Here is a 12,195-nt window from a genome sequence, read left to right on the forward strand (position 1 = left end):
TTTGTCTTTTTTTTATTTCATCTTTGAATATTGAATTGATTTTGAATTGAGTTTTATAATTTATTTTTATCTGCTTTTTATAGGGTTGTTCTGGTCTTATGATCCAGGTTTAAAAAGTTAATCTAGGTCGACTTAACTTATTTTTTAGTTGAATTTTGTTTTTAATATTATCTTTTAACATTTAATTTATTAAGAATTATGTTGAATATTTTTTTTTGTTTTCTATAAGGTTATCATGGTCTTATAATTTAAAAAGAAAATTTGACATGTTAACTTTAGTTGATTTGAGTTGATTTAATATATTGTGATTTCAATACTTAAAAAAACAATATTGTTATATTTTTTTGTTAAACTATATTTTTATTAATAATTTAAATTATCTTTGGATATGTTAAATTAACAAAATTACATCAAGTCAATCCTAATATAATTTTTTATATTTTTATTAAAAATATATTAACAAATACTGAATATTTTTTATATTAAATTATTTATTTATTTAATCCAACCATATGTCAGACAAAACAAATAGCAGACAACCGACAAAAAGAGAGTAACATTTAATTTCACTTTCATTCCATATTTTGACAAAAATAGAACCATAATTACGGTAGGTTAATCTTAAAGTACAAGTTTGGCCCATCAACATGATAAACGAGAAAGAAATGGTGGACAAATAAAACAAAGAAAACGACAAAGATTGGAGAGTTCGAGATAACATGGGGAAACGTTGTATCCGTGTTTTAAAAATAATAATTTTTTTTTATATTTTAAATTATTTTAATATATTAATCTTAAAAATAATTTTAAAAAAATAAAATAAAATTCTTTTAATACATTTCAACATAAAAAAACATCTTAAAAACCAATTACAATCACACTTCTAAACAAACTCACATTCTTAATCCTTCAACAAAACAAATATTTCCTATAATATTTTATTAATACATACATAAGTATAGTTTAATGATTATATATTTCACAAATATTTTTATTAAAATAAAATCTAATCTTAATAATCTCAATTTATTTAATTATTATATAATAAATTAAAAACCATATGTTGACATCTGGTTCAAGCTTAAGAAGTATATTATATAGTCTAGCATGAACCTATTGAAGAAAAAGATTGCTAATTATATTCAATAATAATCACCATCAGGTTTACGATGATACGATTTTAGGATCATATCAGATTTTTAATAATGACAATAATAACAAGGGTTACTCACCACGCGCACGTTAGCACCCTTTTAAGTAAATATACATAAACAGAAAAAAAACAAATTAATTTTCCTTGAGAAAAGAATAATGTGAATATCAATCATGTCATGTCATCATCTCCTATCCTTCCTAGGGCCTAGGGCTTCTGCTCCACATAAATGCACACACATAATTCCTCCCTCCTCCTCTCCTTTTCCGTTTCTGTGTAGTAGTAGTAATGGTGAAATCAACAAAGTCTCACCTCGACGAAGAAGATGAAGCTGAAGACTACGACTCTTCGTCCTACAAAGGTAACGTACACAACTTTTTTTTTTAAATTGTTTTTAATTTTGTTGATAATTAATTTCAGAAATAAATAATTATATACATATAGGAGAAGCAGCGAAAGCAGAGAGTAAAAGCAATGAGCTGAAGGCGAATGCGAACCGGTCCAAGCATTCGGAGACGGAGCAGCGTAGAAGGAGCAAGATTAACCAGAGGTAAAATTCTCTTTACTCTATAATAATAATAATAATAATAATAATAATAATAGTTTTATGTAATTATAAAATGGTACTTCTATTTGCATTGTTAAACGCTGAAAGAAATGGCGTCGTTTTAGGCTTAATTGGCGAAGAAATGAAATCAAAGTTCTTAATTTCTTTGTTTCAAAATGTTAAATTTATTTGAAAGAAAACAGTTTTGTATTTAATGCTTGTGTTTGAGCTTTCTCAGTATACTATTTTGCATTTGATTACTAATGCATAGCACATTATATATATATATATATATTGGAGTTTTGTTTTTGGCTCACCGATTAAATGATATTTTGTGAAGCAGGTTCCAGGCTTTGAGGAATCTTGTTCCTCAAAATGATCAGAAAAGAGATAAGGCGTCGTTCTTGTTAGAGGTGAACCGATCAACCTTTTTCTTTTTCTTTTTAAATTCCTGAATTTATTGATTTTTTTAAAATCATGTGCAGGTTATAGAGTACGTTCAGTTTTTACAGGATAAGTTGCAAATTTATGAGGGGTCGTATGAAGGTTGGAGTCAGGAGCCAGCTAAATTATTGCCATGGGTAAATTTTCGATCATGGACATTTGCGAGTGCATATTATTGCTTTTCATCAACATTACCCTGTTCAACACAAATATTTTAAAATAAATGATCATATATTACCAATCAACAACAATCTAGGGTATTGAATTAAACAACTTCAAGGTAGATGAACTTTGTTTGTGCATTTGAAGGATAGATGAATATAGTTTCTAATTATCGCACCTAACATGCTTGGCAAGCCATGCAAGGTGGGTTGCTTTGCCATGACTAGGAGAAGGATCATTGTTTGGAACTGAAGGAAATGCTCACAATTTACAACTTTATCACGTTTAGAACATGTTCATTGAAGTTCCTCGATTTTGATTAAGATACGCACATTTTAATGGGGTCTTGTGTGCATTTCCATACATAGTAGCCAAAATTGGATGGTGATAACCTCCTTGGTCCTTTGTTTATGTTTTTGTACATCTTGCATTGTAAAGTAAACAAAAAATGTGGAATGACCAAAATTTGTAAACATGTCAATAAATGTCTTCCTGTTTTCATTATCAGGCCTGTCTTACGACTTAGTCATGATATTTTAAGATTTTGATACCTTAGTTTTATAGCACGGGCTAGAGAGAGGTTCAGTACTTTGGATGATATGGAGTTTGGTGCGTTCTGTATGAACTTACACACTGGCATTTGAATGTATGCATTTTTAGGCTTGTAAAAATGATCTCTTTGGATCTAGTGGCCTAGGTTCTAAAGGTGTTCTCATATAAATGTTGAGGCATGCACTTGTTTAACTGAACTGTGCCCCTGCTGATTGCTTTCTGATTGAAAATTTTACTCTACATCCTGGTCACTATATGCACTTGATATGGTGTGTGTCATCAAGTTATGGGCCTCTTAGATTTTAAGTAATTTACTTCCTCTTGATTGTGTGGAATGACACACTTAAATTGTGAGGCAAGCACTTGATCGTTTTCTCGAAACTGTAGTCTAACTTCTTACAATTTTTATTGTTTTAAAACAGCATCTCAAATGCACTCATCCGTTTACTGTACATAAAATACCAATACTACCACCGAATTAATCTGTTTCCCATATCATAGCATGCAGAACACATTATCTTGCACAAGTGCCACAGAAGGTGATTGGGTAATAATGTGCATCAACTTTTCAATTTGTTCTCTTTGTTGAATATTTTCTAGACATGAATTGTAATCGCATCCACTATATATGTGATAGTGGGGCATATTGTTCCCTATATTGTTCTCCCTTCCAAATTGTTTTTGTTTTTTTTGAAACAGAAGAATTTTCGTGCTTCTGCTGAAAGCATACCGGGTCATACACAAGTTATGAAGAATGGTTCTGCTCATGAAAATACTGTAATGCTTGGAAATATACATAACTCAATAAAATCTGATGTGGACACTGCTGCAATGTATAAAACCTTGGATCATTCCCCTGGGCCAACCGACCCAGCAATTCCATTTGAAGTGCAAACACAGTCGGGTGTATTTGCTGCTGTTGGGAGGGGTGGTGTGCCTACAGAGTCTTTGCAGGAATCTGTTTCTGACGCTGAGAACATGGCTTACCAGCTTCAATCCCAACTATTGCATGGTCAACCATGTGCCACTGAGTGTATTACTCCAAACAATACATTGAATGGACAGGAGGACGTGGCGAGTGACAGTCAATCCGTTAATATCTCCAATACCTATTCTAAACAGTGAGCATCTGCCCATCTCTCAATAATTCTGTTGCATTACTAATTGTGAAATCAAACCATTGACCTTATTTTTGAAATGAAATCACTTCATGGGCATGCCTGTTATGAAACTAGCATGTTTGGTCATGTACACTATGCACTGGCCATACCCGTGGGAGATTAGGAAAGACAAAATCACGGTTGTCTAGCACCAGCTTAAAATTTTTAGAAGAGTTTGATGCAAATATTTATGTTAGAGTTATCCAGGATGGTAACTTGATCAATGAAGTCTTACCTTGATGTTGTCTGAGAGTTTATGATTTCAGATTTTATGCAGCATTTATCCGGGGTAAGGCTTTTGTAAGGTAGATTGTTGGGTCATTACAAGGGTTACTTGTACATGTATGATATAAGGTGTTATATTATGCCAATGATTAGACCTTTTCTTATGCTTTGAAGTTTCTTTTTAGGGATGCCTATTTTATTATAACGATTTGTATTTTTGATCTTCAGAATTCATACAAGTTACCGCATTATTAATAGTAGTCTCAGCAATCATACCTGCCATCAGTTCATTGAGCTGCTATGTAGTACTGTAAAGACATCTTATATATGTTGTTATAGAATGGGCTTTTGGTCAACAGGATATTAAATTCTCTGACCCAAGCACTACGATCATCGGGTGTGGATCTAGCACAGACAAGCATCACGGTGCAAATTGATGTTGGCAAACGAGAAACTGGTACAACTGCTGTGGCACCAAGTTCAAAGGTTTATTTCTATGATCCCAAACTAATTATTGCAATCCCTATATGATTACATGATTTTTGAACAAAGCTAGCATATTTGCTAATGATTTTTGAACAAAGGTTGCATATTTGCTATGGAACCTCTTCCTCCTCTTTTTTTTTTTAAAAAAAAAAAGAAAAAAGAAAAAAGAAAAGGCACTGGCTATTTGATCCTAAACTGAAGTATTTGAAGCCCTCTGATGCTATGATTTTTTAACAGAAGCCCCCTAATATGCATTGATTCTCTTAACAGACTTTGATGATACTAGGATCTTTGAGCAAGTATTGTTAGACATTTGCATTATTGTGTCCCTTGTTTTTACTTTTAGTAGTTTGGTCATCTCTCTCTCTCTCTCTCTTATTCTTTTTTACCTTATCCATTGTTTTCCCAGGATCAGGTAAATCAGTATCTAAGTAATCAACTGATCATACAAGATGGAGCTGGGAGCAGTGTAGAAGACTTGAATCAAGCTCACAAGAGACAGAGAAGAGAAAAATGCTAGCGTATCATTCAGCTCTTGATGTATCTAACTGCTTGATTATGTCATTTGATCCCTATATCGGAAAATGTGGTGTTCACTTTTGTCTTTCCATGATCCACAGCCAGGTCCAGATCAGCTGTACATGTATATATACACCTTTTGGTTTGTTTCCTAGTGGTGTGGAGTATCCTGGAAGAAAGATGACAGTAACTTTTTTATCTTCTTTATTGGTATTCTCATTTCAGATATAGGTTTCCATTCATATAATGAGAAGCTGCTTGTTATGTTGCTGTGGTTTTACTATGCACGCAAGCTTTTTCCATGTTTATATTTTCCTTTTTGGTTGCTTTTCATCTTTATCTCCGTCATTAGTTTTTCCTTTTCCTTTCTCTCCCTGTGCTTACCTTTTTGCTCTCTTGGTCTTATGATTTATACTCGGAAAATGATCCGGTATACGCATACCTGTTCTTTTATCTTTTCTTCTATTGTATTTGGCATTGATATTGTTGAGGGCATGTCGTTTGTTGCATGCTATGAACTTCCATTTAGAACAAATAGTATATGCTATAAACACGTCATAAAAGGGATTTAAGTAGCTTGAGCTTAGAGGGAGTGGAAAAACTGAACTACAGATTTGGACCTGGACCTCCTCTCCACTTGAGCAGGTGATTGCTGGACTTCATCCCTCCTGCTCTTGCATGAATACTACTGAGAGATAAGCTCACTGGTCATGATCTTATTCTTTATTTTTTATTGACATGTTATCCAAAATTAAGGAATTTGTGATGTGATGGTGCGCAGATGGTCTGATCAATTTTCTTCATATTTATAATAGATGAACGTGAAATGGAGGAGACATCCCTTGCGGTGAAAGGCTTACAGAGGCCAGCAAGCTCTTTATAAGCATGGCTTCTTGACTCTCGTTTTGAATGAATCGTCGAAATCAACCAAATCGGGTAACGGCAAAACAAGTCGATCTCAGAATTGTCTTTCCGTTTCTGTCCTATAAATGCTTGAAATCATCTTTTTAGACAACTCAACGGATCACACACTTCTACCCTAAAATGTAAAGTAGGATGGCTTTCAAGCCAGCTTGGCGTTCAAAATTTTCAGAAAAATCAAAGCTTTTTCGGATGATCAAACCAATAAACGGGATCACAACATGTCAGCTGAATTATAGTTCATCAGTTATCCAAACCTTAACTTGATACATGCATAATTCAACCTGCTCTTTACACACGCATACTTTTCTGTAATAGAAAGAGTTACAGACTCAAGACTATATAAATCAAGTGGTGCACCTCCCTCCATCATTCGATCTTTTCTAAAAAGGCTTTGAGATTGTTATATGAAGAACCTCCCTCCATCACAGCCTCCAAAGTCAATCCTTTCCACTTTTTAGCATTCCTTCTTATTTCCTCTCCTCTCTGACCACCTCCCATCACCATCTCCAAACACCTCTCAATCTCTTCTGCTTCTAAAGTACCATCTTCATTCACTCTTGCTCTAACTCCGGTCCTCCACACCTCTTCCACCATCTTTGCATTTGTTGTCTGGTCAGAGAATTGTGGGAACCCCAGAACAGGAACACCCGTTGCTAGGCTCTCCAGTGTTGAGTTCCATCCACAATGCATCATAAAACACCCTATCGATTCGTGAGTGAGCACCTCCATTTGTGAACACCATGGCACTATCAACCCTACTTCTTCATTCACTTTGTCCCTTATCTTCTCCTCGAACTCTCTATCATTACTGCCAGCTGAAGGTCGGATTACCCATAAGAATGGCCTGCAGGTACCAGTTAGACCGAGCAATATCTTTTCCATTTGATTTTTTTGCAACACAGCTAGACTTCCAAAGGAAACATAAACTACCGACCCTTTTGGTTTTGAATTCAACCACTGACTGTATTCTGAAGATTTTTCAAACAAGTCAATTCCACAAGACGAGTCTGTTGAGTTGTTTTCATGTAAAAATGCATATGAAACTAATGGTCCGATTGGGATTGGGTTAAGATTACTGATGAGTCTGATTGCTTCTTCTTCTAGGCAATCAGAGGTGTTGAGTAGCACACATGGCTTTGAGTCTTTTTCTAGTGCTTGGATATGGTGTTGAAAGAGAGGGATGAGTGTTGATGCGTGTGGATCATTGGGCAAAAGGAAGGAAGGCATATCTTTACTAGTGAACAGTGGCAATCCAGGCATTTCAATTGAGCTTGGAGGCCTATTGTCATTACTATCATATACACCATCACGTTCTTCAAAGAAACAGTAACATAGAGCAAAGGCAGTAGTAGACAGAATACAGAGAAAAACAGATGGGATGGACATGTCACGTGCAACATCAGCAGCCCAAGGGAGGAGAAGGGTGTAGATTAGGTAGCTCGCCGGATTACCCTCCTTGGAGAGAGACAGGAGGAGCTCAGTTAAGGTTTGGGAGCCAACACGTTTGAGTTCAGCCATGATGCGGTGTGGATCGTTGGTGGGTTTGATCCCATCATCAAAACCATCAGAGAAAGAGGCATAATGTAAATTTTCAAGTGAAGGGAAGGCTTTGACCTGGGTGAGACCATGTTCTGTAGTGGCAAAAGTGACTCTCCCGGCACCGGCATGTATCAGGCACTTGCCAAGTTGGAACATAGGATTTATGTGGCCTTGGCCAGGCAAGGAGATTAGGAGAAAGTGCTTGTTCTCCATGTCTATGGTCTTCCTGTGTTGCCTGGTCTATGTTTCTTGCTTCTTTTGTCAATGGTGTTTAGTTTTTTTTTGTTGAAGTCTTAATTGCGTGTGGGTTATACAACCTGGGCCCAAATGCTAGACTTTGTTTCTAATGCTTCTCTATAACCCGCAGTGACCTCTTGAGCGACTTTCGCTTATAGTATGATTTTCTACTCCTTGCCTTCCATTCGAATCTTGATTATGCATCGTCACCTGTACAAGCTTTGGACTTGTATGGTCTCATACTTTCCCATAATTTGAAGGATATTTTTCACTGCCCGTTAAGACTTGTGTCCTAGTAAATGGTCACGCATTTTGTAGAAAAGGCAGTCTGTAAGTTATTAGCCATGGAACTAGTAACCTTTTCAGGTTCACATACAATTGTAAGATCCAACACCATGGAGTGTTAGTTTTTTTATTTATTTTAATTATAAGTATCTGGACTAGCTTATATTCACTTTGAGTAATCCTCAAGACCCATAAGTTAATGATTATATAAGTTTTTAGTAGCTTTAAGATTTGTAACACTTGAACTAATAATTTTTGTAGAGCAAATTTAAAATTTAACTGATTAAGCTATACTTTTCAAAATTATATAGAGTACTAGTTGAGAAGCAAGACGAACGTGAACATGTAAACAAGATGTAACGAGAAAGCTTAGCTATGAACTCAAATAAATGGACGCCTCTAGGCTTACTATGAAGGTTTCTAGGATTCTAATCCAATACTCCTGAACTCATTTCAGCAAATTTAAAGATTGGCGATGCAGATGCAGCCTTACTAAACAGAGATACTTGCAAAAGTCTACACTATACAAAGAAAAATCAATATGCTTTCTTGGACTCCAGATGATAATAGATGCTTGCAATCTTGCAAAAAATTACTCTTAAAGAAATCGAAAATTGGGATACATCCCTCATTTTATCTCCGAGGGGAAAAAAATAAATGCTCTTCTTGATGGCTGCAATTGCAATTTGTGAAGGTACTACACTAAAGAAAATATATCCTCAAAAGAAGTTTCTCAAGACATAAGATAGGTGAAAATTCTACAAAACTGAAATTGCCGATGCATTGATCTGGGGAAAAAATGACCAACGGAGATAAGACCCACCTTTCTGTCTGGTTGTGGCTTCCAGAAATTAACTCAATCTATGTAATCACTGGTTACTTCTGAGCAAATGCGATACCTTTCTCAATGCTGGCCTTCAGTTCAGGCTTTAGAGCTTCCAGTGCCTTCTGTTCATACTCAGTCAGCCCTTGGAGGTCAGATGAAATGAAAGCTTCGACCCCCTTCCTTCCAAGTTTTACCCTTGACGCGAAGAATGGAAGCTCAGTAAGATCTGATTGCACAAACGAGCACTCATAGACATCAGCATCACCGTCCAACGCACGAAGAGAAGATTCGACAAATCTGGCTGCAGCATATGCCATTGACAGGGTAGCAGACCCTGCCCCTTCCTTCGCCTCCACAACTTCTGTCCCAGCATTCTGGATCCTCACAGTTAGCTCCTGCACTTCCTCATCAGTGAAACTAACTGGGGGTCTCGTCTTTGATAGGAGGGGAAGAATGGTTATCCCAGCGTGCCCCCCTACTACTGGTACATCCACATCGATAAGCTTGAGATTCTTCTTCTGAGCAACAAATGTGTTTGCCCTAACAACATCAAGTGTCGTAACACCAAAGAGCTTCTTTGGATCATACACACCTTTCTGCTTCAAAACTTCAGCTGCAATTGGCAATGTAGAGTTGACTGGATTGCTGATAATGTGTATGAAAGCATCAGGGCAGTTATCGGCAACAGCCTCAACCAAGGTCTTTACAATGCTGGCATTGATGCTGAAGAGGTCATCGCGGGTCATACCAGGCTTCCTTGGAACCCCAGCTGGTATGACAACAACATCTACACCCTTCAAAGAATTAGGTAATTCAGAAGATCCTGTGAAACCCAAGACTTGTGAAGGGGTGTTACAGTGACTGAGATCAACAGCAACTCCCTTGACATTTGCTATATCATAGATGTGCAGGGCTGAAATCAATGGGGACATCTTAACTAGAAGTGCTAAAGGCTGACCTATCCCTCCAGCAGCTCCAAGAATGGCCACCTTGTAAGATGCCTGTGGGTTTAGGTGATACTGTGACCTTTGGCTTGATTTTTGAGCTTTTGGAGCAGCAGCTCCTCGAAGCGCTGCACTGCTTTCCTTGCCTAAGAAAGATGACTCCGACTCACACTTCACGAAGGTTGCTGCCTTGAGTCCACTGAAGGTAGCAAGAGTGTTCTGGGAGTTAAATCTCACAGACAAGGGCTTCGATTGCGGGAGTTGGCTCGCTTTGGTGCCAAGGGAGATGGTTGATCCAATTGAAAAGGTAGCAGCAGATGTTGCTGCCATTTTGAATAGCTGTGAAGCAAAAGACAATGCAGGGCTTATTTCATTAGAGAACTAACACTTTTAACAACGAAAGTGAGGTTTATTTGAATTCAATCCAAAAGATAAAGATGCAGTTCATCACTATCCAGGCACCTCTCGTAGCCATAGCATGATCCGAAAACATAACATACTTAAGAACAAACTAAAAGAAGTTAAATTAGCAAAACCAAGCAACCTCACTTCAAAAAAACCTTTAAAATTAAACCACCAACCTTTAAGTACCAACCACACATTAACCTTATAGAATTTCCTTAAATGCATCATTGCAGTGATAAATACAAATATAGCGTCAAAATGTAAGGTATAACTGAACAAAAATCTTCAAAAGCAGAGGATTGAAGATTGAAAAACCAAAATCCTGTAAGCAAAGTGATAACAGATCCATTACTATAAAACAGAGAAACAAAAATATGTAGATGTGGCGTTGGGAAAATTAAAAGGTATAATTGGAGGGGCTAAGTATAGAAATTGGTTGGAAATAATTTTCAATATTACTTTAGGTAATTATATAATTAAGGAGCAAAAATAATAAAGTTAATTAGCTAATTTTAACAATTAATCAAAGTGAGCACATCCACCTTCTCTCTCTCTCTCACACACACACAAAATAAAAATGATCAGCCACAATAAAAATTTGAGGGCTAATAATCCATAATATAATGAGATTATTGGATCCATCTACAACCATTTAAAAATCAGAAATTCAAAACCTAGGGCATATCTGAAAGAGCTTTACTTACACACAGGACATTTCTGGAGAGAAAAAGTACTGCACTGCAGGGACTAAAGTGAACAATATTTAAATCCAAAGTGACTAGACTGTAAGACACGTCATCTTCAACCTCCACCAGACCTTAGAATATGTTCCAGTAAAATACCCATCTCTACATGGTTTCTTTTTTTCTTTTTTTGGTTCAAATTACAAAGTAAAATAATCAGGTTAAATGAAAATCCTTTAATCTAGAGAAGAACAGGTGGTAATCCACATATCACTCTACCATTCACTGAAAACACCTTAAAAGATAGCACAAATTTAAATTTTAGCAAAAGCTTCACACTATCTCCTCCAAATCCATAATTAAATCCACATAAAATTAAAAACCATAAATCCAAACGTATGGCAAACCTAAAAGGAACAGATAATAAAAAACAATTAATATATCCATAAATTAAATATATAAAAAATGTATGGCTTCTAATAATTTAAAGCTGCAAGAAAAGCAATAATAGCAATGATAAAAATATGAAAATGGGGTTGGTTGGTTTTACCTACTGGAAGAGAAAAAGGTAAAGATTTTGAAGAAGGACTGCTACTTTTGAAGAAGGACTGCTACTGCTGAAACAATGAAATTTAACTAAAGAAAAGGGATGTTAGTGTTGAGAAAAAAAAATAAAAATTCAAATCTTTTTCTATTAAGCGTTTTTTTTTTGTTGAGGTTTTTGCATGGTCTGATTCTCATTTCAGACTACGAAAATGTTGGGATGAAAGAATTTTTTTCAACGGATGGAATGCTAACACGTGGAATGATATGGTCCAGATTTCATCTTGGACTGGGACGGTTTTGAGGGTTTTTTTCTGGGACACTTGGCCCGAAAACGAAAGAAAAGAAACCGGAAATTACGTGTTATTGGACTCTTTGTAATCATTACTATATTACTGACCAGCGGTCGGGTCAAATCTTTCTTAAATATTAAAAAAGTATTCAAGTGTTATCAATATTTTAATTTTTCAGATGGAAAAAAATGACTTTACAAGTTTAAAACTAACCGAAGATTAATTGAGAAATTTTTTTCAAGATGATGTATATTTTTTAATATTAAAA

General features: G+C 35.7%; 3 protein-coding genes across 11 annotated transcripts; 1 reads left to right on the plus strand and 2 right to left on the minus strand.

Moving 5' to 3' along the window:
- The first annotated feature begins 1,298 nt into the window (after window positions 1–1,298).
- LOC118042728 (transcription factor BIM2) lies at window positions 1,299–5,550 on the plus strand. Of its 8 annotated transcripts, none has more exons than XM_073405965.1 (7): window positions 1,299–1,514; window positions 1,598–1,703; window positions 2,041–2,113; window positions 2,186–2,281; window positions 3,558–3,950; window positions 4,603–4,729; window positions 5,145–5,550. In XM_073405965.1, exons 1-6 carry the CDS (start codon window positions 1,442–1,444, stop codon window positions 4,678–4,680), a joined length of 819 nt encoding a protein of 272 aa, XP_073262066.1. In that variant the 5' UTR covers window positions 1,299–1,441; the 3' UTR covers window positions 4,681–4,729; window positions 5,145–5,550. The 8 variants fall into 8 exon arrangements, with proteins under 8 accessions (XP_073262066.1, XP_073262065.1, XP_073262064.1 ...); XM_073405964.1 differs by having other exon boundaries at window positions 1,300–1,514; window positions 5,139–5,550; XM_073405963.1 differs by having other exon boundaries at window positions 1,300–1,514; window positions 1,607–1,703; window positions 3,558–3,979; window positions 5,139–5,550.
- Window positions 5,551–6,538: 988 nt separating this feature from the next.
- On the minus strand, window positions 6,539–7,924 carry LOC118042745 (phloretin 4'-O-glucosyltransferase). The gene has a single exon (XM_035050469.1). It carries the CDS (start codon window positions 7,922–7,924, stop codon window positions 6,539–6,541), a length of 1,386 nt encoding a protein of 461 aa, XP_034906360.1.
- An 870-nt stretch (window positions 7,925–8,794) lies between these two features.
- Window positions 8,795–11,839, minus strand: LOC118042731 (malate dehydrogenase, chloroplastic). 2 transcript variants are annotated; one of them, XM_035050455.2, is made up of 2 exons: window positions 11,642–11,839; window positions 8,795–10,342 (listed from the first exon to the last, which is right to left on the minus strand). In XM_035050455.2, the coding sequence occupies exon 2, from the start codon at window positions 10,331–10,333 to the stop codon at window positions 9,110–9,112; it is 1,224 nt and encodes a 407-aa protein (XP_034906346.1). In that variant the 5' UTR covers window positions 10,334–10,342; window positions 11,642–11,839; the 3' UTR covers window positions 8,795–9,109. The 2 variants fall into 2 exon arrangements, with proteins under 2 accessions (XP_034906346.1, XP_034906347.1); XM_035050456.2 differs by lacking the exon at window positions 11,642–11,839 and adding an exon at window positions 11,113–11,617.
- Between the last annotated feature and the right edge of the window lie 356 nt (window positions 11,840–12,195).

Source organism: Populus alba, chromosome 17 (assembly GCF_005239225.2).
Source record: "Populus alba chromosome 17, ASM523922v2, whole genome shotgun sequence".
Lineage (NCBI taxonomy): Eukaryota > Viridiplantae > Streptophyta > Magnoliopsida > Malpighiales > Salicaceae > Populus > Populus alba.